Consider the following 26,932-nt stretch of genomic DNA (forward strand, 5'->3'; position numbering starts at 1 on the left):
TCGCCACCTGTTGTAAGAGCATCCTTAGGCGTGACGTTTCCGCTCTGTTCAACAGATTCGTTTTCAGATAAGAAGAAAAGCAAGGTGGCATTTTCCTCAACTTTTCTGGAAGATTGTATTTTTAAAGGGTGGCTACCCCTGAGATCGCTATTTCAAGAATCAAAACCATTATCAATGGTTGAGGAAATTACAAGAAACTTTAAGAATTCTTATTTTATTTCTAGAAAAGATTCGGTTTAATCGGACAATTGACAGAGCATAGCTACGCCTCGGAGGACCCAGTGTTCCGGTGGATGGTCCGTCGGGAGCCATATGGCGATTACGAAGTTCGTCGAGTGGCCGGTCGTCGACAGAACACCTCTTCTCTCTGTGGTCTTGTACACGGGACAGGTGTACGTTTCCTTTTCCTCCAATTCGTCCTTCTTCGTCGGTATCAGCCAAATCTGGCGAAAGGAAAGGAATCGTTTGAACGAATTTGATCGTGTACATTTGCCGCTCCGAGATCACAGACAAAACGAAGAAATTGTGCGAAATAAGATCGTTCGCGAAGCATCTCGTTGCCTCGGTACACAGATTTTCTTACTCTTCGTAGCAGAACACGAATCGAATGATCTTGTTTGCGCAACAATGAAAACTACAAATTTCTCTTGAAACGTTTTCCTTCCAAATAAAATCCTTCGTTTGCGGTCCGTTTTCGAGAACGTTTGCGGAAGAAAGTACATTGGAAGCTGGGTAAATCGTAAAATAGGGAAAATACTTACATAGGGTACCGTATCGTAGAGAATCTTCGGTAAGGACTCGTCGAGTTTCATCGTCGTCCTGTTGAAACGAGCTCCGTCGAGGAACAAACCGTAAATATAAACACCGTCGGCTGGTGCTTCCATGAGTACACTCTGTTTCATGGGAACGAAATCGTAGATAAGCAGATCAATGGGTATCGAGTACTTTCTCGCGTAATTCTGACGTGCACCGGTGAGAAAGGCTTGGGTGAAATAGAAACCGGATATCCAGAAGGTGGTAGGTGGTCCTACGTCGTACCACGACTATAATCGTATCGAATTGAAAAATATAAACGTCCTAGTCTAAAATTAGATGGGATAAAACGAAAAGAAGGTGTAGAACCTGAAGAAAGTTCAGTCTCTTCAAGAAATCCTGTATGTAGCTACCCAAAGGCTTCAAAGATGGATAAGAGTTCCTCATCCACATCTTCGGTATCTTTCCAGTGATTATCGATACGTAGACCTCTTCGAGGTCCGTGTTCATCATCACCAGACCTTAGATTAAGTTCGTTTAGGCATGAAAAATCGATGAACAGGCTGAAACGTTAATTTTACCTTTGATCGCTTTCTGAACGTTCACCAGGCTATTTCTGATCGTTCGCAGAAGCTTGTTGAATCTTCCCATTTCTTGGACCAGTACCGTGTTCATGCTTTGATTGTACAACGTCGGGTATTTCTCCAGGGCGACGACAAGATCGAAATCGTTCGGTAACCTTGACAGAATATCAGACGTCACCTCATACACGATCTCGTCGGCTGATTTTCCTCTATCTGTTTCCGTTTCTCCGGTGTCCTAATTGGAGGACACAGAAAGGGCAAGAATGAGACGGGGGTGGGACGGCACAGAGCCTCGTTAGTCGTCGCACCGAATACATTTAAGCAATCCCATTATGTTTGTGAAACACGACGCGTACGCGTGCACCTAAATTGTCTCGAAATTAATGAACGAAGATAATGATAACGAGGGTGATACCAGCAACGAGAGTTTGCTTCGCTAGAAAGAACCATATTTCTTTTCGAGCGAACTAGTTTTTCTCTCAACTGGTGGTCATTACGAATAGGGAGGCATGTACTTTCTATAGAAAAATAGTTCTATAAAAAAATCACCCATATTACAAATAAAGAATTCCTGAAATTTCTATTGTATCGATAGAACTCACCTTAAATTCCTCGATATTCTGTTGGATACCAATACAATTACATTTTTATGTTATATATTTCTAAAATCAATTCTCATCATCCGTTCAATACGTCGTTGAAGTTTTCTTACCTGAGTAGCTAATATCGACGATAACATTAGAGTAGTTTCTTGCTGATCCTTGATGATGTCAGCGTTTTCGTTCATCCCGAAGACGCTGGGCGCGGTGGCCATCGGAAAAGATTTAATGTAATCGAGGAACTCGGTATGCGTGGTTACCACAGGCACGAAATATATTCCGCTCGGGTCAAACTGGTATTTCTGTTTCTCGATCACACCGGGGCAATAGAATTTCGTTAGGATCGTGTTCAAAGTTCTCCTGTCCCATTCGTCCGTCACACGACCACCGTAATTGCATTCACCTGAACGGCAGAAAACGATTCAATGGAATAAAATTTATGTAATCGTATGGATGAAAAATTAATATGGAATACCGGTCAAGTATTTCAAAGCAGTGTATTGCACGTCGTCGTATTGGTCGAGAAAGATCCTCAATTGCAAAGCGCTGATACGCAAATCGGTCTCGTTGAATTCGTACTGATTGTTCCATCCGATCGGACCGAATTTCCTTCGTTCTTGGACGATCGCGTGGAAGAAACACAGGGCGAAGAGCAGCTTCTTAAAGGTACCCTTCTGATTCGACGTATCAAAGAACTCGTCGTCGCATATTGGATCCTTTCGGTAACAGGATTACGATTTTCAATCTCACCGTACGATTCCATCTTACCTTTTCCCGTCGATTTACCTGCAGGAACGACCTGACTATGTTCGCTCGCAATCCCTTCGGCGGTTCGTTCGTCATTTTAACGCCGTTCTGAAGAACACTGACCGGAAAGTGTTCCACCGGATAACTCGTCAACCATAATCGAAAGTCGGGATGAACGGTCCCCGGGGTGAAACTCTCGCAAATCTAAGAGAGAAAGCTCGCGATTACTTCTCGAATTTCGTTCGAACCAGACGTTGACCGTGTTAAAAGTTTAACGAGTAAATCGTCTGGTCACCTTCTCCAACAGCGGCATAAAACTCTTGGCAAGATGACAATTCTGGAGAACCACCCAGGTGCCATTTTTCACTCCATCGTCGATAAGCTGAGCTGCGATAACTCCTTGTCCTTGACCCAAAGACAAAGAGAACAGTCGGTTGGTGCCGAAACCCATATCGTCGGCGAATTTCAGTAGAACCGCCATGGGATCGGCGCCAGGCGTCAGCACGAATATCAGAGGAATGCAGGAATACGAATCCGAGAATGATGAGACAAGGTCGAAGGGTGGTGACTCGATATACTGTTTCCCTAGTTGCTCTGTAAAACAAAAAGAAGAAAATACCATCTGCTTTCCTTTCCTAAGCTTTTTGTTCTCTCGTAGAAACATCTCGGCTGTTTCTATTCACCTTGTACAAATTGCTGAGCGGCAGGCACGACTTTGTCAGGACGAATACATCGCAGCACAAGCATCCTCTCGAAAGGGATGAGGTTTTCGTAAGGCACGGGGAACGGCAGTGTATGCGGTTCCATGTGATCAAAGACCACCTTCCAGGCGCTTATGTTTTTCGTAAACGTGTCTTTGAATCCCTGAACAAGAGAACGAGCATGAAGCAGCCTCGTTTCAGCTGCGAGAAGAATTTTTAAGAAAAATTTTTCCCGAGCTCCGTAGCCGCCTGCTAAACAACTATTTTTCTTCCACTTTCAATCGTACCTCGAAACCAGAAACGCTGCTCAAACGACACAATTCGTCCCAGGATTTCGACGGTAGCCATTGAGTGGGATTCGCGAAGGGATTCTCAAGTCCCACACCACCGGTCAACAGAAACATCCATTGAGGCATCGAGATCGCTCCCTGCTTGTTCAGCAGGTTCACCGAAAGCAACACCGAGAATAAAAGCTTGTCCTTCTCGAACAACGAGCGACATATGTTCACGTAAAGGGAGTACGTGAAGTGTTTCGTGAGGTCCTCCAATCGCTGCCCTATATCCTCGACATGTTCTGTATTATCGATCGTCTGTTTGAAGAGATTCATGAACCAGACCAAAGAGTACTGATACATCGGATCGATGTTCGCCAATATAGCTGCATAAAGAAATGTTAATTATTTCAAATAACTTATTCGTTAAAAAAATAAGGTCCTTGAAATCGCTAAGAGGACCCTAGTTATAAAGAGTAATACCGATGGTGAAGAACAGAACGGTGCTATAAACAGCAATAGGGGTGTACTCTAATCTAGCAGCGTCGATGGATTTTTCGGTGACCTCGGCGACCGTTTGCTTAGCCAGAATCTCGTTCGACAACGTCTTCGAGGAGCTTAACACGCTGATCGCAGTCTCGTCCTCGAGAATGTTCTCCTGGGAGGTCGACAGGACTTCCAGTATCTGATCCTCGATCTCCTTCAACATTCTAAAGGAACGACAATGGTCGATGAACGTTGAGAAGAAACGCGAAGAGGAAGAAATAGAATAGGCGTACTTCTTGTTGGCGGCTCCTTGGACGATCAGCTGATTCTTTTCTGACTCTAAATCCGGCCTCTCCTTCGCTACCACGATACCCAACAGCTGATCCTCCAATCCGATCGGTGTGATCATGAAGTTTAACAGCGTTACTTTCACTGCCACTTCCGGTAGATAGTGTGGATTACGTAGTTTGGTCGTTATGTAGAATCTGATTAGAACACGATCATTCGGATGTTAAAAGGATTTATCGAAGAATAAATATTATAATGTTTACCGAAAGTGATCAGAGTACTCGATGATGGAATCTCCGATCTTAATGCACACAGCACCTCCAGCCCTGAACGTTTGCTTCATTAATAAGGACTCCAAGGCAGCGTCAAGTTCTTCGCCAACGTTCTCCAACAAAACTGGCTGCCCAAACTGCACAGCGTTCTCCAGGATCCTCATATAATCACTCTGGATCAGTCTGATCACGTTCACGCTATTATCTTTCTCCATATTCTTGACCCATTTGTTAGCCTGACCTTGGGGATCGATCATCAACGGCCATCTTCTGGAATTCGTCACGATTATCCCGTTGTCTATGGAGAAGAGGTCAGTGGGCAAGCCGAAGATGTTCCAAGAACGTATGAGCACAGGATCGCCTAGGACCTGGGTCAGTTGATAGTCCTGGGTGCAAAACACGTTCAGGTCGGTGCAGATCTTCACCCAATCTCCGATCTGCTGCTGTCTGTACTGTGACGTGAACACGCCTAGGTATGCAACGATACCAGAACCTATGAGGATGTCCCCCGTCAGGATGTGATAGCGTTCACCAAGCTCTCTAGCAGTGTCAGACCATCTGGTGTATTCTCCACCTAGGCCTCCGATCAATTCCTTCGCTCTTCTTAACTTCTCTTCGCAGTCTTTCACCTCGTCGTTCATCGCCTGGTACTCGATTCTTCGTTCCTGCAAAAGTTCCTCCAATTTCGCCAGCCTGTCTCTGACCTCCTGTAGCTGCCTTCTCTTCAGATTCAACTGGGCCATCGCTACCGAATAGTCGGCTTCTGCCTTGGCCAAGGCTTGCTTCTTCGGTGCTACTATCTTGGCCACCTGGTCGTACTCTGATAACGCGAACACCCATCTGCAGAGACCTTCGCAGGCTGTAGAAACGTGTCTGACCCTCTCCGGGTCGAAATTCGGGTTCGTTAGGATCGTAGTTCGGATCCTTGTCATGATCTTCTCCGAGATGTTATCCTTATCGTATAACAATAAGGACTCGAGGAACTTCATGTCGCTTAGTAGACGAAGTGAAGCTTTCCAGTAATCGTCCACCGTGCCTTCTGGGGTGGAAACCTTCTCTGGTTTCACGTCCTGATGGAATCGTTCAGTTTAGATCTAGGCTTTGCTAATAGTCTTTTGACTGGTAAAACGAACCTTCAGTATGCAGACTGCTTCCATAACCAGTCGAACACCGGCTGGCGGTCGTTTCATGGATCTCACTATTTGAATATCCTGCGGGGTTAAAGTGTTCAAGGCGTCGTTAGCCGCGTTCAGTATCGGCATCACATCTTGCAAGTCGGCGTCGCATTCCGCACGAATGCCTTCCGCTTCGTGTGCCACCACCTGAAGTAATCGGGAAGCGATTCAAATGAAATTTTTACGAATTTTTAAACTACCCTTTGTACAGTGTTCATAATTAATTAAAAGTAACAAGGCATAAAGTGGAAGGAACCAAGTGTTCTTGAAGAATTCAGAAAGCAGGAAGAAATCTCGAGAGCTGTATAGCCAACAGGCTGGTGAATAAAATCAAGTGACCGTGATATTCAGACGCAACATCTTACCATAGCAGCCTCCTCGTCCATCTTGACGACTTGCTCCATGGCTGCAACCTCGTCGCTCTCCTTTTGAACGTTGAGGAACATGGTCTCGACGTCCTTGGCAGCGATAAGCAGCTTCGGTTGCAAAGCAACTAAAATCTCCTGCATCTTCTCCACTTGCTTGTGAGTACTGTCCAACCTTTCCAGACCCGCCTCGTACCTCTTCTTCCCGTCGATCGTCGCCTTCCTCTTTTTCCTCAGCAGATCCTTGAAAGTGTTGATGAGCTCCAGGTACGAGGTGGGCGTGACGTAGTTGTGCCTCTTGGTCTTCCTCAGGAACTCGTGCGACAACTCCTGGGTGGAGGTGTGAAAGTATTGACACATCTCGATGCACGCGGTTTCCTCTTTCTTCGTCAGATCAATTTCACCTAGAAACTTGGTTGCCACAGCGAGTAGTGCGTCCTCCGGCCAAGGTTGAAGCCAATCTATCGTGCAACAATTGACCAAAGCTGGAAACTTTCGAATCCTCACACGGAAATTATCACCGATCGGCGACATAGTGACGACCACGTGCAGATGCTCGCGGACCGTCTGCACGAAGAAGTTGAAGAGGGCCACAGGACTTCCGTCCGTCTGCACGGATCTGTCCCTTTGACGATCGATCACGCGCATCTTCTCGCAGATGTCGGACATCTCGTCGGGGGCGAATAGGTTCGGTACCTCTCCGGAATTTAACAAGTTGCTGATGTCTTCTAAGAACGATTCTTCTTTGATTTGAGTGTCCATGAAGAGGAAGACGGTGTGCAGCTCACTAGCGGCGCTCTTTTTTAAGATACTCTTCAGGTCCTCGTGCCATTCGTGCCGGCCGTACTGCTGTGACATTTCCACCTGGAACAGCTCGTAGTCAGCGATATGGGCTGCTAGTCTGGTCAATGATTGCCTTCCGGAACCACCGACGCCAATCAACAACGCGTGACTTCGGGGCTGCATCATCACTCGACAGATCTTTGACAGATGTTCCACTGCAAACCTGAGGAAACACGAAGAAACATTGAAATTTCTCTTACGGTACACCTGTGCGAATACGAACCGGAAAAGTACGAGATTCATCGGTGTCCTTGAAATGGAATTGTACTCCGCGAGGTACTCCTCAACCACGATCGCCAGGCGATCCAAATCCTCCACTTCTAGGTACAATTTTCGATCAGCCAATGGGTCCTCGAAATCGCAGTAGATCAGATTTCGAAGCTCCATTTCTGTCACCTAAATAAAAATAAAATGATAGGAAAATTTCAAAGATTGATTATATCATTAAATGAAGAGCGTACAGAGATAGCCGCATCGCCGAGTAAATTTTGGAACATGTAATTCAAATCATCCTCCATGTATTCCGATAAGGTTTTCCGTATCTGTTCGACGAGCCATTTGATGTCCATGTCGTCGATCAATCGGTCCCCATAAACGCGTAGCACTTCGTGTACCCATAATCGTTTCATACCGATCTTGAAAACAAGCAAGTCGTGTTAGTTTCCTTCAAGGATTTCCCTAGGTTTCCCTCGCGATCTTCTTCAAGGTCTACTAAATACCTACAGGTTCGGTGACAGTTTCAGGCGTGGACAACAGCACTCCTTGAATCACCCTCGAGAAGTCTCGCAGATTGAACAAGTAATGGCACTTGGCTGGAGTCGGCAGAAGATGCTTCCTGGTCTCCTTATAAATGTCCAGAGTACCTTGAACAATGCATTCAACGATCGGACGGAAAAAATCGGGAAACTCTTTGCTGTCCAAGTGCCAGGACACCAGGGCGGTGAAGATGGTGATAAGAACGTTATCGGAGAACTCTGAAATGCCCAGGGTGACGAAGTGTCTTTTGAATCTTGGTGTGACATCCAGTCCCCCGGATGGAGGACCCATGGCGCAAACCAATTGAACGTCCACCAGCTGTATCGGAGTTACTTCTTTTAAATCGTACCACGTCCAGTGATCGAGCCATTGTCTTAGTAATTCTATGGGTGGCTGGGCACCGTATTCTTCCTTCTGAGGCATGGAAAGATCGTCCACGAAAACCACCCAGTATTTTCCTGGAGGAGCTCCGTAAAGTCCCTTTTTCCTTCTATCCAATTTGTTCATGATGATTTCCTGAGTTTGATTAGCGCTCGTTTGAGCCGAGAATATCACGAACAGCGGTTTGAAGGTTTCCGGATCGTTCTTCTTCAACAGGAAGTCCATTATGTAGACGGACTTGCCGGTACCAGTTGGACCAACCAATAAGACAGGCTTTTGATGACAGATCAACAGTTTGAACAAGTGTACGTATCGAACGGTCTCAATCGTCGGGACAATGATTTGATTGACTGGTACGTCTTTGGGTATCGCTGGGAGGTCTTGCAAATCGTCCAACCACGATCTCCATCTTCCTCTGCCCTCTTTCACGTACTTGTAATCAAACACCAGACCCGTCAACGGCAAATTCACCACGTACGGTTTCGACGGGTCCGTGACCTCGTCTGATACGTCGAAACGTTCCCTGGCATCCTCAGGAAATTCTCTCTCGGTCAACGCTCTGAAAAGATCGCTGAACCAATGGCGAGAATCGGCCGTTAACGTGCCACCCATCGACCAAATGCAAGAGAAGAAGAAGCAACCCTGAAGGCCAGGATATAATTTGAGAATTCGTATTTCGTTGAAGCAACAAATCGAGGATAACACATTTTACCTCTATCTGCGCCCTCATGTCTAGATCCGATAAGGTATGAAGATACTTCTCGTCGTGGAAATCGTCGAGGAAACAATCGAACAGATACATCAGCGACCTAATCACGTTCGCCTCTGGCATTTTAATCAACTCCTAGAAATAACAGAGGAAATTGTTCAGACAGTTTAAATTGATATGTTTATGAAAGACGTTTCTATCGAACCTTCACTTCGAATCGACCAAGTAGACGCAGAAGAGGTGGACAGAACCTAGCATACATTTCGTGTAAATGAATTTTAATGTGCTCGGTGAAGGTAGATGGTAAAGTGTTCAACCAGGAAGTTAAAAGCGGTGTCCAACCAAGGCTGACAGGCTCCATGTAAATCATACCGCACCTCGACACGGTCGCCGGTGATGCGACCTGAATTCCAATTAACCGTTCAAGAATAACGAGCCATCAAGTATGACCTATTAAATCCGTACTCACCTCCAAGTCCATCGGTTCGAAGATCAGATTCGTAGTGGGTGACAGCTGTATTATTTCCCCGGAGGTCAGACAAAGCTTTTTATTGTCGTCCAACACTGTGTTCATGTTCTCGATCCAAAGGGCGTCGACCGGTCCGTCGAACACCAACCACTTCCTATTCGAGTTGGTGGACGTTGCGAATGCTCTGTAGCTGACAGCCAGCACGCCGTCGCTCCATTCGTGCGAGGCCGGATCGAACTGACCGTATAATTGGCCCATGGTGATCGCTTTCGGATTGATAACCGTTATCTCCACCCTGTGTTCCTCCATCAGTCCTCGTTCCTCCAGTAAGCCTAGACAACTGGCCAGCATCCTGTACGCGGACGTCTTGCCCCCGAACGGCAGACCAACGATCATGAAACCGTGTCTGACGATCATCATCTCGTATATCTGTTGGATCTTCTGCAAGAAGAAATCGGTGCATTGGATATTAGCCGCGTCGCACGCTTCCTTCGTGCACGCGTTCAGGTGAGTGTAATCAGGTGTCGGAAGAACGACGCCGGGGAACAGATCCGAGGCGATACCCTCGAACAGCGGCAGATCGTGAACGAGGAACTTGGGCAAATTCACGTCGAGTATACTCCTCAGCATCAGTATATCCTCGGATTCCTCGGGATATCTCAGTTTCAGATTGCCAGCTGCGATCAGCACAGACTTGACAGCCCTCATACCGTAATCGTAATGATGCTGACTGCTCAACTGTTCCGAGCACAGCCTGTAAGCGGTGACGATCTTCACGGCCAGAGGCCTGCCGTTGTAGAAACCGTACGAATAAAGGGTATTCTCGGCGATCAACGCGTAATCGGGTACCATCATGGCCACGGGACGGAACAACGCCTTCAGATTGTCCGGTAACTCGGATCTACCAGCGTAACCGGGATTCATGGTGATGAAAATCGCGCACGACGGGTCCAAGAAGATCTCCGTTCCTTCGAATACCATCTTCTCGGCGCCGCTGTTTATGGCGCGTTGAATAGTCAATATCTGTTGTGCTACCACGGACAACACTTCCAGATCGATCCGGTTGAACTCGTCGAAACAGGACCACGCGCCGCATGAAGCGAGTCCTTTGAAGAATTTTCCCAATGCCAGATAATCCAAACCCTCGGAACAATTGAATACGACGCATTGTTTGGCCACCGCCTTCGCGAGATCCTTGGTCGTTTCCGTTTTACCAGTTCCGGCCGGGCCTTCCGGTGCTCCACCGAGATGGAGGCTCAACGCGCCGAACAGTGTTCGGTAGCACCGATCGGTCAGAGGGGTGATCACCAATCTTGAGGAATTGCCTAGGTATTCGTAACCGTATCGTTGGCTCGAATTTATCATGTACGCCCACATGTTCTCCTCCTGGAACAGATATCTTAATTACAATAAATGTAACATTAGTATGATTCTTGCTTCTGATATAGGATACTCGTGTCTGACCAGCCAGTAGTAACGCAAATGGCACAACCATCTGAAGTCCGTGTTTTTAATTACTTCGTCTTTGTAAAGAGTCGCGAGCACGTCTTTCCCATGAACGTCCAGTGTAACCAAGGCCTCTGTAATTATAAATTAACGTGGTTTTTTGAAAAACCATTTTAACATCGAGGATCGAGGCGTCATCCCCTAATCACCTAAGGTAATGCGACTTTGTTTCGGCAGTTTGCCTCTGATCAACAATATAATCTCGTTCAGTTCGGTCTGACACTGGTCCAGATATCTCTCCAAACCTATCACACCGGATAACATTGATTCTTCTATACGTAGGGTCCAGTAGGTTTTACCAACGCAGAGGATCGTCTGACCGGGCCATTCCAACACCCAGATCCTCCTTGGTTTAGTGGGATACGCAAGTATCGCCTGTTCCACCACGTATCGCACGCTTTTACGCATTATTGTTTCCAGTTCGATCAACCATTTCTCCACTTGTCCTCTGGCAGCGGCAGTGGATATCGTGTCCACGAGATCAACCTCTTCGTCCTCCGTTGACCTCATCGCCAACACTTCGAGCTCCTCGTTGAACTTCAACCTGTCTATTCCCTCGAAACATTTCTTCAAGTGAGGTTGAACGCTGAAATTTCAGCATTACCTTATAGTTTCTACTAATTGTTTAACGGTTCGTTATTAATTACCGAGTAGGATCCTTGGTCTCCGAAAGGATTTCTAATAGCTCGTCGTTCGACAAAAAGAAGAATCTCGTGAAGAAGAGACGTTTCTTCTCGAGATAATCGTTCAACCCCCTCTGTATATCCTCGAGCAAACCAAAACTCTTCTTCAATCGTTCTAACATCTTATCGATCTCGACGACGGAGAGAACACGAGGATCAGCGTGGACAGTCTTCATGATGTCGCGCCAAGTTTTGTCCACAGCCGAGAACTTTCTACCTTCCTCTGGCATTTGTTGTTGGATATCAGGCGACGAGAAGATCGGCTCCAAATACATCCAAATACCTTGTACGCGTAACCATTGATCGAGAATATCTTGCAGCAGGTGCAGCTTGTTCTCCCACATCCTGTTCGTCCCAGGAAACAATTAATTTCACCTAATTCTCGGTAGCGTTCTCGTTACATGGAACGGCAGCTTATAAAGATAACTCGGTATTCTACGAGAAACTAAATCAAGATCTGTGCCATGCAAAAAAAAATGGAACAACTTATAAACCTCCGTTCTTAATTACAACGAACTTGCTTACAGTATCCTCGCCTCGAACGGTTTTATATTCGGCGAATTCTTGATGGTGACGGTTTTAACGATATGATCGTCCAGAAGTAATTGTATATCATCGACACCCGCGATTACGTAGGTCCCAGTGTCCTTGAAAGGGTTCACGGTGAAAGACAAATCGGCCCAGTCCTTCTCCATCTTGTCCATACCCCTTTCCAATGTGCTCTCTTTAGAGGCGTTGTCCGAAATACTCTCGAACCTATCGGCAAACACGGCCAGGCCCATCTCCAGGATCTTTGCCAACGTTAAGTCCTCGTCGACTTTTATTGGAATGTCGATGATCGTCGATATTTGTTCCCAATGACGAGCCTTTAATCCAGGATTACCCAGAGTATAAATGATAGGCATATGTTCTCTGAACTTCTCGATCTTCTCCCGCACCGAGGCTGCCAGATTCTTCAGATCCGGCTCTTGGAAATATTTCTCCAGTTTGTAGATCGTTCTGTTCAAGTTTCATTGATCATTAATCAAAAGATTAAGTAAGAAAACAATAATGTACCACCTGTACGCGTATCCCACGTCGTTGTCTATCTGTTCAGGATCGAAAGAGCCGATCATCGAGTTCATCCATTGATCGTGCTTGTTCAAGAAATCGCAGATCGAGTCGAACAGCTGTTTAAAGGGTTTCAATTGATCGGCTATTTCCTTGCGACGAGGATACTGCGTGACTTCCCAGCCGAACGCAGCTTCCTCTTCGTTAAACTTGTCGATCTTCTCCATGGCAGCGATCAATCTGTTCTCCAGTACCTGTGCTCTCTTCTGGTACTTGAATACGTCAACAATGTCGCTCCAATATTGCATCTCTTCCACTTGCTTCGCATAAGACTCTAATTCCTCGTGGAATCTCTGATACCTAACTATCGAAAGATAAAGGAAGGAATTACATCGTTGTCTTAATTAACGCGTCCCTAATGTTTATACACCTCTCAAGGCATCCTGAAATTCTATCGTCTTGTTCGCGATGATCGTTTCATTTTCGTCCAAAACTTGAGGTATATTGTGGTACCACTGGAAAGCCTCGTTGTTCACGTTTATCTCAGTGTCGGTCAGCAGACGATAATCGGACAACATAAGGATGTGCTCCATTATGTCGCAAAGCTGGTTCTCTAGGTTCTTCATGGAAACTTCTATAACGATTTGAATGAACCTTTTAAGCTCCATCAGACTAGCTGTGTCGACGGGTATGGTCAAGGCACGCTCGGCTATGCTCTCGTATTCCTCGGCAACTCTAAACCGTTATTTTAATTACAATTCCATAATTATACTTTCTTCGAATATATCGGAAGTATAAACAGGAGACTCACTTCTTAGCTGCGTTCTGATAGTTGCTCACCAGCTTGTCTGTAAGAAGATCTTTTATACGACCAACGTTCTCAACGATCGTTTCGATGAAACTCTTTCGAGACACCTCGAACAATCCACAAAACTCTGTTCTTTTGATTTTTATTGGTATATTCATCATAAAATCATGATAATACTTGATCATGTTCTTGTATTCCTCCAGTGTCTTGTTCTCGTCCTTTATGAATATTTCCATCTTACCGTACTCTTCTTCGTTATAAAAACGTTCGTATCTGCGAAAAATTGTAACGTAAATTGCACGATGCAAACGATTTTTCCGTCTTTGATAATTACATCTGTAATTTATTCAATAGCTTTATGGGAATCAACTTCTCTCGCTCGATCAAATCAACGATATCCTCTTTGAGTTTCTCCACTCTGGGTTCCCATATTTTTGGCTAAGTTTCAAAGATTTATGATAAATGTTGAATGAAAAATAAGGAATTAACGAGCGGAACTGGAATAGTAAGTCAATAATAATACTTTTAAGAAATCTCGTGAACCAGACCAATCCAAATAAAGCTGGGTCTCTAATTTGTCAAATTGTCGAATAGCATCGCATAAGCGGTCCAAAATGCTGCAGAGATCCATCTTAAAATCGTCGAAGGATGGGTCAAACGTGAGCTCATTGGAACGAACAACTATATTCAAGTTAAATACACACTTGACTGGCTGCAATAAAAACGAACAATTATCCCATTGTTCTTTCGAATCATCTAAAATATGCAATTTACCTTGCCAAAAATGATGAACTTCATAATATCGTCCAAACTATGGTTACATGTGTACAAAAGCTGCGTTTCCATCATTTTCGTAGTGCATCCAAAGAATCTTCTAAATCGTACGCGTTGCAATGGACTGGGAACCAGCTTCTTTCTATTATTCTAAAAAAAAAAAACCAAGAAGAAGATGTATTACCTGAAGAAACAAAGGGAAGAACTGTGAGTAGTTATCGATATATTTACCATAAGAAATATATTTTGTATGCCATCGTACCAAGAATTAACCAGGGTCGATCTTGCTCTCCTTATTTGACGGAAAACCGTCTCTTTAAATTCTGTCAAATCCCAACAGCTCTTATGTTCTGCGATATCTTTCAAGTCGATCAATCGAAAATCCCTGGAAAAAAGATTCGTTTAACGCCGCGAAGGAGGAAGGACCATAAACACAAGATTTTCTTACAGAAAACGGCAAACCCATTGTTCCAAAGTCATCTTCATGCATGGATTTAACAAGAACAAATTGTCTCGAAAAGTTTCACGGTACTTGCAAATTCGAGCCGTTAAATAAGGGAAAACACGCTTTATCTCGTCCACTTTGGTTCCTTCTTCTACCTGTTGAAACAAAAAAATGTGCCTTTATGAGATACTTTACAAGATCCCGTAGGATCTATGGAACTTTTTCATCAAACCGCGCGTGAATCTTCCTGGAGAGGATTTTTCAGAGCATGTTCCAATATCGCTTTCTTGATGTTCCTAGTAAAAATATCTTTGATCTCGATCAGTAGACTTTCCGTGCAGTAATTGAAACGGTCCGTCAAACGGTACGGGACTAAATTCAATATCTTCTCTATCACGTCATCTTGAATCTGTACCGTGTGGATAGTATCGGCCCCGTCGCAGATGTAATTATAATATCGGTTCACCTCTTGATCGTTACTTAAATCTATATTTGCTGTTTCTAGCTTCGGCTTAACAACGAGACTGACTACAAATCTGCGAATGAAATAAAGAAAATTTTAATTTTGGAACGCCTCCACTTCCGGTACCAACAAACATAGGTATCATGTGATGTTCCATTCGACGCCATTTATTTTTGCCTAATGAAATTTGTTTATAGTCAATTATACACCTTGTATAATTGCTATGAAGAGAAAGGTAACTTTGCAAAATTTAAATAGAGGCATCAAGCTGTTAATTTTAACAGGAATTCAAAATCATTAAAGAATCTAACTAACCTACGAAAGTTTTCTGTTTTCAATCGTTTCCCTGTATAAGTTTCTTGACGTTTACGTTCCAGTTGTTCTTTGTATTTTCTTTTACATAGTTTACATTCCATTAAATGTGGTGGCAAACAAAATAATGGCTCAATTTTTGTATCGACAATGTTTGATAGCATTAAAACATTTTTGGTGCCCTTTTTCCGAGTCACCGGATGCGAAATACCCTCGCAAGAGGATACATCGTCGCAGTCGCATTCCATCCTGAGATTATTTATTGCAACACGCTATTGAATAAATGAAAAATGTAACTTAAAATTGCATATTTGCTTGCAATTAAGTTATCACAATGAATTTAAACAATTATGAACAGTATAATTGAATAAATAAAATTATATAACTTTGAAAATTTGATTTTTGTACTACCTTGCAATCGAACTTTTAGTAACCGCAGAAGGCGCCACTTTCGGATATATGTAGATTTCGCTGGTTAAATGTTACATCTCGACGTTTAAATCGTGTACACAGTAAGTATATTGTTGAACAATATTCCCTTAATAATGTTAAACTTTCTGACATAAACAAGTATCTTGCACTATGTTTAAATGACTTAGAAATGCTGTTTCTGTCCATTTAACATCATTAACTGGTGAACAGACTAACACCCGTGATTGCAAGTGACTGCAGTTTCCAGGCAACGTAATTAATCGATTTCTATGGGATTTATACAATTTTTAGAATGAAATATTTTCTTTAGAATGACATTATTGTAATATCATTGCTTTAATTAATGTAATAATCGATATAATACTTATGCATTTCTAGGTTAGGTTTTACTAATGTAAAACTCAGTTTTTCTTTAAGTATATGAAATAACGCTACAAATGACGTGTTTCAGATGATTCGACGTCAATTATTTCGCACCATACATACAAATTATTTACTTTGCTATGGATCAAAAAAGACATTATTGAGCAAGTTACGCAAGAAAACTGGCTACACGTTCGTGAACTGTAAAAAGGCATTAGAAATACATGAAAATGACATGGAAAAAGTAAGAAATTTATTGATATGCAATGTGTATAAGAACAGTGGTAATTTTTATCAACATTATAGGCTGAACAATGGCTGAATGAACAAGCTCAAGCCCAAGGTTGGGTTCAAGCAACAAAATTACAATCCAGAATAACTTCCCAAGGATTAATAGCAATGATTACTAATGACAAATATGGAGCACTTGTGGAAATAAACTGTGAGACAGATTTTGTTGCAAGAAACAACAAGTTTCATGATCTGGCAGAAACTGTACTTACCACTGTGTTAAAACAAGGAATGTCACTTGAACAGAGTTCACTGGTCAATAAAACCATGTTGGATCCAGAGTCTATAAATGAGTTGGTTGCAAATGATGGTAAAAGCTTAGGTGACCATTCTGCTTTAACTATTGGAACTGTGGGAGAAAATATTAATATAAGACGCGCACTGTGCATGAGCGTTCAACCAGGTGTATATTTATATGGTTGCACTCATCCTGCTCCTTTAAATCCATTACCGTCGTCTTATGGACGGTATGGGGCACTGGTGGCTTTAAAATCTAACAAGAAAAACGAAGTTTTAGGAATGCAACTTTGCCAACATGTTATTGGTAAATTAAGTTTATAGATTTATTCACCATTACTTATACAAATGTATTTTTTATTAACAATATGCGTTTCAATATTAGGTATGAACCCAATCAAGGTTGGAGATGCAAAAGTTGATACACCCAATGAAAACATAGATGATGAACCTATTATGTTATATCAAGAATTCTTACTTGATCCTTCTTTATCTGTCCAACAGTTGTTGCAAAGTGAACAAGCTGAAATTTTGGATTTCGTACGCTTCGAAATGGGTGAAACATTTAACAACAAACAAGCATTAGATTCCGTGGAAACTTGTGGTTGAAATACAGAACAATCTCCTTACTCAAAAATTTTGTACATATGTTAAACAAATGTACTGTTGCTTTTTCACGGTAAAAGATATACACGCATTATATTCGTTTATTACTTTAGTGTAAGTAATGTACTGAACTGTCGCATTTTTTTTATTGTTCATAACTCGTTATAGCGGACTTGAAAATTAATATAAATATAATATAAAAACTAAAATATCTTATCAATAGGTTTCACTTATTGTTCAATGCAATATAAATCATATCAAAAAGTGGAATCAATTCAGTCAGCAATACAATGGTTAAGGTGTAAGGAGCTATACGTCTAAAATTGTAAATAATATTTATGTTACTTCTTCTCTTCGTTTTCATTATTTATAGCACACGTATTATTCGAAGACTTAGATTTATTTCTTTTTCGCATGAGTCTCACAGATTTCCAAAGCCACATCCGTGAGTCTTTCTTCCAGTAGGGAGCAATATCTTCCGGGGGATGCATAACGCCCTAAAGCATCCCAAAATTTATCAACAGTGAACTCTACGATACCGATCAGATAGATCTACAGATCGTACTTGGAAATTCAGAATATTGGAATGTTGAAGAGCTTTCCGACAAGACAATACATCTCTGGGGTTTAAGTCATATAATTCTTGTTCCGTGTCCTCGGATGGTTCAGTCTGGGCATCGCTCGTTCGTCGAATCGGTATTGAATCCCTTCTGTATTCAGTTTCTGCCTCTAACTCTAAACGTTCAAGGGCCGATGTGAAGCTCCTTGATTCCTTGCACTTACCAAAGTTTGCCTGATATTAAAATTTATTTTTCTTCGTACAAATGAAGAATATTACAACGTTAACAACTATCTAAACCTGTACTCCTTGAGAACAGACATTGCATCCAAGGGCGCCCGACAGGCATATATCGCTCATAGTCTTTGACAAGATATTTCTCTCATCCCATGCCAAATTCTCAACTACTTATAAGAAAAAAATGTGTAATTAAACCTCCATGAAATATAGGAATGCGTGAAATGAGAGAAACAAACCACTGGAATGATCAGACTCATCGTTTTTCCAGTCCATCAGTTTCTTCCACTACGCCATATAAAAGAAAGTTAAGAAATGTCTTGTATTTTATAAAAATTAACTGACAGATTCCATTTCGGCTATGAAACAACGCTGTAGTAAGGTTGTAATAAATGAGCGACTGTCGTGTAATTGTTCAAGCCTATCTACAGGGTGAGTCAGTTATCAAAATTATTTTTGGAATTTCAAATAAAAGGGCGCTTTGAAAATGGCGTTGCTGGCACCATCTAACATTGAGTGATGAAGCTAACAAAGTAGAAAATTGCTATTTTTTCAAAATAAGGAATATTTGTGCTTTATTGGCATACATAGAGTATTCTGCAATCATGCATATCAATAAAATATAAATTTTCCAAATAAAAACAACTTTCTGTTTCGTTAGTTCCGCCATTCGCTCTTAGATGGCACTGGTGGTACCATTTTTAAAATCCGCGCTCTAATACAAAATTAAGAGGAACAAACATTTCCTTAAACATAACAATATAGATTTATAAATACTTCAAAAATTCAAACAGCTTTGTACTTCTAAAGATGAGGAAATGTCTGTCACGCTTAATCTATCTAATATTACATCTGCCTATAAACCCAATTACTCTTTATCCGCATAATCTCTTTTTGCAGAGAAGGAAAACAAAACATGTTTCATACTGTCCATATCAAGTCGTTTATATCGTAAGCAAATATCATAAACGCATTCCTAAGCCACGCTCTTGATCTTCCTCTAAAAGGAGACCAATTATTGCGATCGTTATGGTGTATCCGTTATTCGAGCTAAGAAAAGAAAAAAAGCAAAGCTAGATTGTAAAGGACGCGAGATGACGCTTGGAAAGGTACAGGACAGGTGTTCCCTAACGAGATGTATGCGAGATAGAACCGATGCCCGCATGGCTCAACGCGTATTCATAAAGTCCTCGGTGGTCACGGCTGGCCGACCGGAGTTCCGGGCCCACTTCCGGACGTGTCCGCACCGGTACGGTTTCTTTTTTAACTCAAGAACGCATCGTTTCAGTTCTATCAGCGTACAGTTAGCCGGTGTTACCTCGTGGCATACACCTTCTCCTTGCTTCTTCGCGCATATCGCCACGGGATCGTACATGCGTTCCTTTAAATCGCCCGAAGGATAAACAGGGAGAGAAGAATGGATTTCTCTAGACGGGTGAGTCTGCAGAAAAGCGTAACTATCGCGTAACTGGTACCAGAAATACCATAGTGGCATTTATTGACCATTAAAGTGATCGATCATTTATTTATTTATTTTTTTCTTTAAAAATTTACATTAAATCTTTTGTTTCGGGAAACTTGATTTCTGAATGGAAATCAAGTGTACCTACGATAAGCATATCGTAATGAGGTCAACAGTGATCTCATAGCAATCAATGCGTCGATCAGAAAATCGAAAGGGAACAACGTAAAGAAACCCGCCAAAATTTTCTTAAGTTCAACAACCACAGATTTTCATTTCCTCGAAACTTTAGCAACGGAACATCATCGCGGACGACGAGGTGGGCGTGCAGCAGTGTAGTCACCACTTCCTGCCGCAAATGATCGTCGCAGACGAAACGCGAACAATAAACGTGCATGCATATGAAGACAACGTGTGGGCATGAATGAACGCGAAGATACATCTGCAAAAACAATGGCTTGTACGATCGTTGCACTTTGCATCACCTACATTGATGAGCAGGTTTCTATGCGCTAACTGCAATCTGCGCGCAAGCTGGAAGGGTAAACAGCCTGTTACATCACCGGTGCTGAAATATTCCTAGTTAAAAGAGGATAACGCAACGCGCGTCTAAGAAAGCGTGGAGCAATTAATTTTAAGTCGAAACGAAACACGCGAGGGAAAGACACGAAAGAAATTAGTTCAATAGCATTATAATGATTTATTCAAAGATTCATCATCAATCACATATTGAAAGATTTAAATTTCTTTATTATTTCGACCTATAATTAAAATTTTAATTACACTCTTTTTTTCTATTCGAAATTTGTCTTCTCCGCAAAATTCGAGACTTTGATGACCCCCTGGATACATTAACGCGTTAAACTGTGCCGCGTCCACGCACCTATACGAAAACAATACATATATTTCTGTACATCCGTTTCGTCGTAACACTTATTCCTATGTGTATATCCTGCTGAGTGGAAACATCATTGACCGTGAAAATAACACGGCAATTAATCCCCGATAAAAGTAAGGATTAGGTTTCGCAAATTGTATTTTCACACAGCTCAGCTACGATTATGTACGATATACGTGCGAATGTGTTCCCACACATACGCGCGCACGAACGATTGCGGATCACCTGTGATTAAGTCCTCCCGAGGACCTCGGTCTCGCGAGTTCTCATACCCTAGTTTTCTGCCAGCAACCGTTCGGTGCGAGTCCAACGATCGTGTTTCTCCGTTGCGAAATTCACGCTCGCATCCGTCATTCCGAGAGCCGGCGTTCGCTCGAATTTTAAATAATTAATAAAGGATCGATCGATTGTATCCAAGTGATATGTCAGAGCCATCGGGAAAGATCGAAGAAACGGTGTGTAATTAGGGAATACAATAGGGAATTGAAGGAAGAAAGCGTGAGAAGAATGTGTTACAATGATACCGTGTCGCTCTGTGAAATTTTGATAGTATAGAATTGTAATTGTAAAATAAAAATTTGTGTTATTACTTGTGTAGACAGGTAAATTCAAAAATGAAAAGTAAAAAGAGTGTATTGATACGTGTCAAAGGAAATGAAAGCTGGCACCGCGTTATCTCACGAGTTATTGAAACTATCATTTCATTGATCGTTGTTTTCTACTTTTTCCCCGATATCGCACACTCCTGAAATTACTAATCCTGATAATAATGTTACGGGCAAAGTTTCAGGAGCGAGCAAAGAAAAAGCACTCTAAGAACTCGTTTGAACGTGAAACAGAATTAACCGTAATATCGTTCGCGTAAAACTCGTTCAAAGTATTTAATGCTTTCTTTTTTTTAAATTTGATGCACCGCAGGACGACAGGAGTTGCCGTTCGGATGACTCTAACGGTGAAGTGTTCAAGAATGTCCCCAGGAACAGCAGCACCTTTCGCATTTGGAAGATTGAGGTAGCGTAACAGTCGAAAAGAAAAAATTAATTGCCATTTTTTGTTATTATTTGAAGCAGTTAAAAGGGTAAAAGTGTGAAATACAAAATTGCCTTTTAATGTTCGCGCAACAGGGTTTGCGAGTTACAGCCGTCACAGGAAGTAATATGGGATATTTCCTCTCGGAGTTGGCGTATATCATCTACGCGGTTTCATTGAAAGACGGTCCACTTCCTTATCCTGGAATGCCGGTAATTTTATTTTATTTCATTCTCTAATTTTTTTCAGCCTTTTCAATTTAAACTTAATTAAGATTTGTGGGAATTAAAATAAAATGAATGTATAGTATACGAAATATCTAATAAAATAAATATAATTCATTAACAGGTGAAAGAATTAAAATCCACCCCGATTGTCCGTGTCATTCACTTCTGGATCGGATCCACCTGTGATTCCACGATTTCAGGGGCAGCCGCCCTTCGAGCGGCCGAACTAGACTCTCAAGTATCCGCTACGATTTTATCAAGGGAAGCACAAGGCCGCGAAAGTCCAAGATTCTTGGCATACTTCCGGCAACGTCTCGTTATCGAGAATTTTCATTTCGAAACACCATCGTGCACGTTGCACCGAATAACAGGCGTCGCGGTTCCCGTTCTGACCGAACTGGAAAAGGTTCATTGGGACCATTTCAGTTCGCGAGATGTCATTCTCGTGGACGTTTTATCCAAGTGAGTAAACCAGATATTGCTGCATCGAGTGACTAATAATCTTGTTGAATTAATGATTCATTTCACTAATGCTGATTTCCTAACAATCCAGCCTTAATTCCATTGTTCGTATCAGACTAATCTTGCGGTAATGATCTTGTTTAACAATGGGTGGATTTAAAATAACGAAATGAGGTGTAATTTAAACCTCTCTTGGGTAAATGAAAGTTGGGTAACAGAAGATTATAGATTAGGCTCTCTCAAAGTAGAAGACAAATGTTGACAAATTTCTCCTTTTACCTTTATCCTTAGCACCATTTCATATACATTGAATTATTATTAAAATCGAATATGTTATGGTATTAAAACAGGGGGATTGTGTTTCTTTGGCTGGGTTCACTATCAGACCCGCTGCACAAACGGCACGCAGTCAGCATCCTAGAGTCAAGAAAAGGAAACAACAATGGTCGCATCGTAATTGTCGACGATGGTTACGAACAAACGCTACCCGAAACAGACAGACACCTGTTCGACAGCATTTTAGACCCATCTACCAGGATAGTGAAGCCTGATCGTCCTTACAGGGTCAACGTCCCAAGTCCCGTGAAACTGTACAGATGCAGCGAGCAGTCTGGTAAATACAAAGTCGCGGAATTAAAATCTGGACCGATTCTCCGCACGGATCTCACCTCCGAGTCCGTGTATCTGATCGACCGCGGTGAGGCCGGTGTCTGGGCATGGGTCGGGCGCAATGCGAATGCTCGAGAAAAGTTGGAAGCCATCCGTAATGCGCGTGGATTCGTTAAGAAGAAGAATTATAGCAACGGTGTGTCCGTTGAGAGAGCGGTCGAGACCCAGGAACCCGTAGAGATGAAGGCGTTGGTCAGGGGATGGGAAACAACGAAAACCAGACCGCTTACTTTACCTGTGAACTTCGAGCCTGATTACATGAACGAGAGGCCTAAAATGGCAGCTGAATGCCAACTGGTTGACGACGGATCAGGTGAAAGAACACTTTGGAGAGTGAGCCGTAAAGAGGGAATGGTTCAGCTGGAGGATAAAGGAATATATTATGCGGAAGCCTGTTACGTAATGTGTTACAAGTACGGTCAAGGTCGCAGGAGTAAAACCATCGTACGTTCATTTACATGTGCGAAGAAGAAATTGTGTAAATGTTAAATTGATACAACGACGATGTTTCAGGTTTACTGTTGGGAAGGTGTTCATTCTATGAACGCGGATAGAGAGGCCGCTTTGGAAACAGCTTGTCGTTTGGCGGAAGACACCTCTGGACAATTGGTAAAAGCATGCCAGGGTAGAGAACCACATCATCTACTGCAAATTTATGATGGGAAATTGAAGATATTAGCTGGAGAACATCGTGATTCTCGTAAGCCACTAATGAACTTTCCATTGTTTTCACTTTCTATGAAGATTCTTTGCAATCTCTCTTTTGCAGCACCTGAGAAGTATCTCGTTAAAGTTTTCGGATCAACTCCTTACACTTCCAAAGCTGTCGAACGACCTCTCAGAGCCAGCAGCCTCGATTCCAGTGGAGTTTTTATTCTGTTTTGTAACACGCCTGTAGTCTGGTGCGGTGGTAAAAGTACCGGAGATGCTAGACAAGCATCCAGACGACTTGCACCCAGAAATGCAATTCTGATGATTGAGAATAACGAGGATGATGAATTCTGGGCGGAAATCGGAGGTTGCATATACTTCTTCTTCTTCTTCTTCGTTTGTTTTAATATTTCACTGGATTCATTAATCTAATACTTTTACTTCCACAAGGCAAAGGCACTTATATCACAGAAACTGTTGATGATGGAGAAGAGTTTGAGAAACACCTGTACCAGTGTTTAACAGAATGCGAAACGTTCGTTGGTGAAGAAATTCTTGGATATAGTCAGAATAATCTTCTTCCAGAAGCTAGTTGGTTGCTGGATGCTGGTAACGTGATATGGATTTGGATTGGAAAGTTTTCCGCTCCTAAATCGTTGAAAGATTGTATACAAGATGCAATTACATTTCTGTACAATCATCCAGCTGGTCGAGATCGAAATACAACAATCTCTGTGATTAAACAAGGTACAGTAATATCATACCTCTATGAAAATATTGTAATAAAATAATTGTCTTGCGTTTTCTAGGAATAGAACCTTCAACGTTTATAGGACTTTTCGATAATTGGAACTATAATTTACTAAGAGAATACAAATCGTTTGAAACGTTTTGCACTCTCTTACAAGACAAGGAATCAGTGCCTAAGATACAAACGTTATCAAAATCATCGAGCGACTTCGACAGTTATGTAAAATATCCTCTTTCTGTTTTGAAAAATGATCCGGAAAATTTACCACCCGGTGTCGATGTTGTTCGTAAAGAAATGCATCTTACTTTTGATAACTTCATTGCAATTTTTAAGATGCAACCTGACGAGTTTGTAAAACTTCCTGGTTGGAAAAGGCAAAGGCTCAAGCAATCAGCTGGGCTTTTTTAACACTTATTCGTAGATTTTAAGCTTTTGTACCATAGTTATTATAATCAAAACACAAAGACAATCTTTATACTTCAGTGTTTGGAATTAAATTTATTCATTGAAAGAAATACAAGAGTAGAACTTTACAAATTCAAGTATCATAATTACTGCTATTTATTAAAAATTCACATTTGAACATAGATTTAAAAGTATTCAATATATATTTCATGATGATACATCCATCGGTTCTGTTTCGACTCTGCGGATAGTTTCTCCTTGAATAATTATAGGGTGAACTGTTTTATCAAGTATAGCAGTTGTACCGTGTTTATATCGGTAAGATATAGTACGCTGTCCCTTGACATTAGCAACATCATAGGGGCGTAAATAATCGACGGAACCTTTGCGTATCACACACAGGTCTACATTAGAACCAGAAGCCAAATCATTAAATACACCAGCACGGATAGCGTCCGCAACTAGCTCTTTAGCTTCCTCTTCCTGAACATACATGTTTGAAAATCAAATAATGATATCAAAATATAAATTAATTACAAAATTTATAGCATAAAAATATCTTACCGCCATATTAGGTTTCCATCTACTCTCAAATACAGCCATTGCAGCTAGTGATCCTGTGCCCATGCTAGTGTACATATGTTTATCTGAAGATCCATGAGGATAAATACAAAATAAATGTGGTCCATCTAAATCAACACCTCCCAATATTAAGGCTGCTCCAATATTGCCTTGATAACGAAACAATAATTGCTTAATCATTGCATTGGCAGTGCAAACTGGTACGGTACGACCAGTATTTAAACGATGTAACTCCAATTGACTGGATATCATCTGAGTTGTCATCTCTGTATCAGCTGCAGTTCCAGCACCACAGCAACTTTAAAATAATTGTCAAACATTTTGGTACTGTCTAATGTTATGAAAAAGAATTGTGAGCTACAGTACTCACTACATATTTTGAGCAAGATAATGAATTTTGCTACAGTTTTTGTCAGCGACTATGGTATCCTCTGTTGATCTTGTATCACCACCAAGAACAACTCCATCTTTGTAAACAATTCCAGCAATTGTTGTTCCTGTTTTAACAGCTTTAGGTGCTTGCAATCCTTTCTTTATCAAAAAATTGTTTCTAGAAAAACATATACCTAGATGAATTCACTAAATAAATCTCATAACAATCATAAATAAAATTTGTTTCAAAAATGTGTGTTAATGATAAATGACACAGCAATATTAACTCATGATAGGTTATATATCAGAAAATAGTTTCCATAACTATCTATGTTAGTAATACAATATTTTTAAATAATATAACTTTGAAACTGTAAAGTACCTTTGACAAAAGTCAAAAGAAAATCCGGGTGCAGGAATTTCAGGCACAAGTACTGAAGACATGATTGAAAACTAAACTCCAACCGCCATCAAAAAGAGCACAGTAATCAAAAGCAGTAGCAGTGACTACAGATACAAAAAGACGGGACGGACGGGACATTTCATTGCTCTTCAAGGGTCATGCTATGGGGTGTCGGAGACCCCTAGATCGGGTTAGATGCACAGTAAAAATGACAGTCGTACTTATTTTACCACATCTCCAGGGACATGTTAAACGAAAACATACAATTATGATTCCCATCGATTTTATTTTCTAGAAATCAGTCAAAGTCAACACAAGACTTAATTAAACCATTAAAATAATGGTTTGATAAACTTGCATTTCAAAAAGACCGCCATAAATTAAATTTTTTTAAATTCGATCCTAGCGCCATCTCTCCAAAAGTGGCTCAAACTACTCAACAACTTATCGATCGATTTTCTGAAACAGGGGAACACTAGCGCCGACTATCGGAGAACAGCGGAAACTATGGTAAGTCGGTAAGTAGCTTCGGTAACTTGTCGAGTAGTTTCAGCCGATTTTGTATAGATGGCGATAGGATAGAATTTTAAAAAATTTTAATTTATGGCGTTCTTTTTAAAATGCAAGTTTGTCAAACAATTATTTTGATATTTTTTGAGATTTGCGCTGATTTAATGTTTGTGAATACAAAATTTCTCAATCGAGACTAGATGTTAGTGTGGGTCACTCTCGTAGCCACCTCCACGTGGTGTGACCTGGTAATCGGTATCGTCGTCTAAACATTTATTAGAAAATAGTTGTTAGAAAACGATACCGAGCTGAACGCTACGATTTCGGGAGTTATAAATTTTTTCG

At 41.7% G+C, this 26,932-nt stretch overlaps 5 protein-coding genes across 7 annotated transcripts; 2 read left to right on the top strand and 3 right to left on the bottom strand.

Moving 5' to 3' along the window:
• Positions 1-235: 235 nt before the first annotated feature.
• Positions 236-16,107, bottom strand: Dhc36C (Dynein heavy chain at 36C). The gene is made up of 36 exons (XM_034319091.2): positions 15,853-16,107; positions 15,445-15,713; positions 14,899-15,202; positions 14,670-14,821; positions 14,453-14,606; positions 14,222-14,371; positions 13,971-14,159; positions 13,782-13,885; positions 13,451-13,720; positions 13,070-13,374; positions 12,649-13,003; positions 12,115-12,588; positions 11,554-11,934; positions 11,056-11,492; positions 10,865-10,980; positions 9,401-10,786; positions 9,137-9,334; positions 8,935-9,066; positions 7,809-8,864; positions 7,547-7,720; positions 7,309-7,481; positions 6,243-7,248; positions 5,836-6,024; positions 4,694-5,772; positions 4,436-4,627; positions 4,140-4,366; positions 3,672-4,042; positions 3,367-3,547; positions 2,979-3,277; positions 2,723-2,887; positions 2,412-2,652; positions 2,050-2,339; positions 1,335-1,572; positions 1,123-1,274; positions 762-1,043; positions 236-443 (listed from the first exon to the last, which is right to left on the bottom strand). The coding sequence occupies exons 2-36, from the start codon at positions 15,687-15,689 to the stop codon at positions 237-239; spliced, it is 11,874 nt and encodes a 3,957-aa protein (XP_034174982.2). The 5' UTR covers positions 15,690-15,713; positions 15,853-16,107; the 3' UTR covers position 236.
• mEFTs (elongation factor Ts, mitochondrial) lies at positions 15,846-17,552 on the top strand. The gene is made up of 4 exons (XM_034319097.2): positions 15,846-15,953; positions 16,325-16,480; positions 16,543-17,071; positions 17,150-17,552. Exons 2-4 carry the CDS (start codon positions 16,325-16,327, stop codon positions 17,371-17,373), a joined length of 909 nt encoding a protein of 302 aa, XP_034174988.1. The 5' UTR covers positions 15,846-15,953; the 3' UTR covers positions 17,374-17,552.
• A 159-nt stretch (positions 17,553-17,711) lies between these two features.
• Positions 17,712-18,542, bottom strand: LOC117601858 (uncharacterized). The gene is made up of 4 exons (XM_034319099.2): positions 18,406-18,542; positions 18,230-18,333; positions 17,936-18,163; positions 17,712-17,867 (listed from the first exon to the last, which is right to left on the bottom strand). Exons 1-4 carry the CDS (start codon positions 18,440-18,442, stop codon positions 17,712-17,714), a joined length of 525 nt encoding a protein of 174 aa, XP_034174990.2. The 5' UTR covers positions 18,443-18,542.
• qua (villin like protein quail) lies at positions 18,411-24,800 on the top strand. 3 transcript variants are annotated; one of them, XM_034319092.2, is made up of 11 exons: positions 18,411-18,598; positions 19,067-19,601; positions 19,921-20,981; positions 21,445-21,537; positions 21,651-21,767; positions 21,904-22,244; positions 22,595-23,357; positions 23,427-23,613; positions 23,683-23,931; positions 24,015-24,311; positions 24,374-24,800. In XM_034319092.2, exons 3-11 carry the CDS (start codon positions 20,949-20,951, stop codon positions 24,721-24,723), a joined length of 2,430 nt encoding a protein of 809 aa, XP_034174983.2. In that variant the 5' UTR covers positions 18,411-18,598; positions 19,067-19,601; positions 19,921-20,948; the 3' UTR covers positions 24,724-24,800. The 3 variants fall into 3 exon arrangements, with proteins under 3 accessions (XP_034174983.2, XP_034174986.2, XP_034174987.1); XM_034319096.2 differs by lacking the exon at positions 18,411-18,598 and having other exon boundaries at positions 18,970-19,601; positions 19,921-21,128; XM_034319095.2 differs by lacking the exons at positions 18,411-18,598; positions 19,921-20,981 and having other exon boundaries at positions 18,969-19,601.
• On the bottom strand, positions 24,794-26,216 carry Prosbeta2 (Proteasome beta2 subunit). Its single transcript, XM_034319098.2, has 4 exons — positions 26,057-26,216; positions 25,673-25,852; positions 25,285-25,600; positions 24,794-25,203 (listed from the first exon to the last, which is right to left on the bottom strand). Exons 1-4 carry the CDS (start codon positions 26,116-26,118, stop codon positions 24,928-24,930), a joined length of 834 nt encoding a protein of 277 aa, XP_034174989.1. The 5' UTR covers positions 26,119-26,216; the 3' UTR covers positions 24,794-24,927.
• Positions 26,217-26,932: the final 716 nt, after the last annotated feature.

Source organism: Osmia lignaria, chromosome 13 (genome assembly GCF_051020975.1).
Source record: "Osmia lignaria lignaria isolate PbOS001 chromosome 13, iyOsmLign1, whole genome shotgun sequence".
NCBI classification, from domain to species: Eukaryota; Metazoa; Arthropoda; class Insecta; order Hymenoptera; family Megachilidae; genus Osmia; species Osmia lignaria.

What these genes read in the sequence shown, in the direction of transcription:
- mEFTs (XM_034319097.2), top strand. Translation starts at nt 16,325, where the DNA reads ATGATTCGACGTCAATTATTTCGCACCATACATACAAATTATTTACTT. An exon ending in ATGAAAATGACATGGAAAAA is followed by an intron (nt 16,481 to 16,542) that starts GTAAGAAATTTA and finishes TCAACATTATAG; the next exon opens with GCTGAACAATGGCTGAATGA. An exon ending in ACTTTGCCAACATGTTATTG is followed by an intron (nt 17,072 to 17,149) that starts GTAAATTAAGTT and finishes TTTCAATATTAG; the next exon opens with GTATGAACCCAATCAAGGTT.
- Dhc36C (XM_034319091.2), bottom strand. Translation starts at nt 15,689, where the DNA reads ATGGAATGCGACTGCGACGATGTATCCTCTTGCGAGGGTATTTCGCAT. An exon ending in GACGTGGGATACGCGTACAG is followed by an intron (nt 12,589 to 12,648) that starts GTGGTACATTAT and finishes AAACTTGAACAG; the next exon opens with AACGATCTACAAACTGGAGA. An exon ending in TTATGCCGCTGTTGGAGAAG is followed by an intron (nt 2,888 to 2,978) that starts GTGACCAGACGA and finishes TTTCTCTCTTAG; the next exon opens with ATTTGCGAGAGTTTCACCCC.
- Prosbeta2 (XM_034319098.2), bottom strand. Translation starts at nt 26,118, where the DNA reads ATGTCTTCAGTACTTGTGCCTGAAATTCCTGCACCCGGATTTTCTTTT. An exon ending in TATCTTGCTCAAAATATGTA is followed by an intron (nt 25,601 to 25,672) that starts GTGAGTACTGTA and finishes ATTATTTTAAAG; the next exon opens with TTGCTGTGGTGCTGGAACTG. An exon ending in GATGGAAACCTAATATGGCG is followed by an intron (nt 25,204 to 25,284) that starts GTAAGATATTTT and finishes ATGTATGTTCAG; the next exon opens with GAAGAGGAAGCTAAAGAGCT.
- LOC117601858 (XM_034319099.2), bottom strand. Translation starts at nt 18,442, where the DNA reads ATGGACTGGAAAAACGATGAGTCTGATCATTCCAGTG. An exon ending in TGAGTCTGATCATTCCAGTG is followed by an intron (nt 18,334 to 18,405) that starts GTTTGTTTCTCT and finishes TCTTATAAGTAG; the next exon opens with TTGAGAATTTGGCATGGGAT. An exon ending in TCTGTTCTCAAGGAGTACAG is followed by an intron (nt 18,164 to 18,229) that starts GTTTAGATAGTT and finishes TTTTAATATCAG; the next exon opens with GCAAACTTTGGTAAGTGCAA.
- qua (XM_034319092.2), top strand. Translation starts at nt 20,949, where the DNA reads ATGTCAGAGCCATCGGGAAAGATCGAAGAAACG. An exon ending in GTCGCAGGAGTAAAACCATC is followed by an intron (nt 23,358 to 23,426) that starts GTACGTTCATTT and finishes ACGATGTTTCAG; the next exon opens with GTTTACTGTTGGGAAGGTGT. An exon ending in TGGAGAACATCGTGATTCTC is followed by an intron (nt 23,614 to 23,682) that starts GTAAGCCACTAA and finishes TCTCTTTTGCAG; the next exon opens with CACCTGAGAAGTATCTCGTT.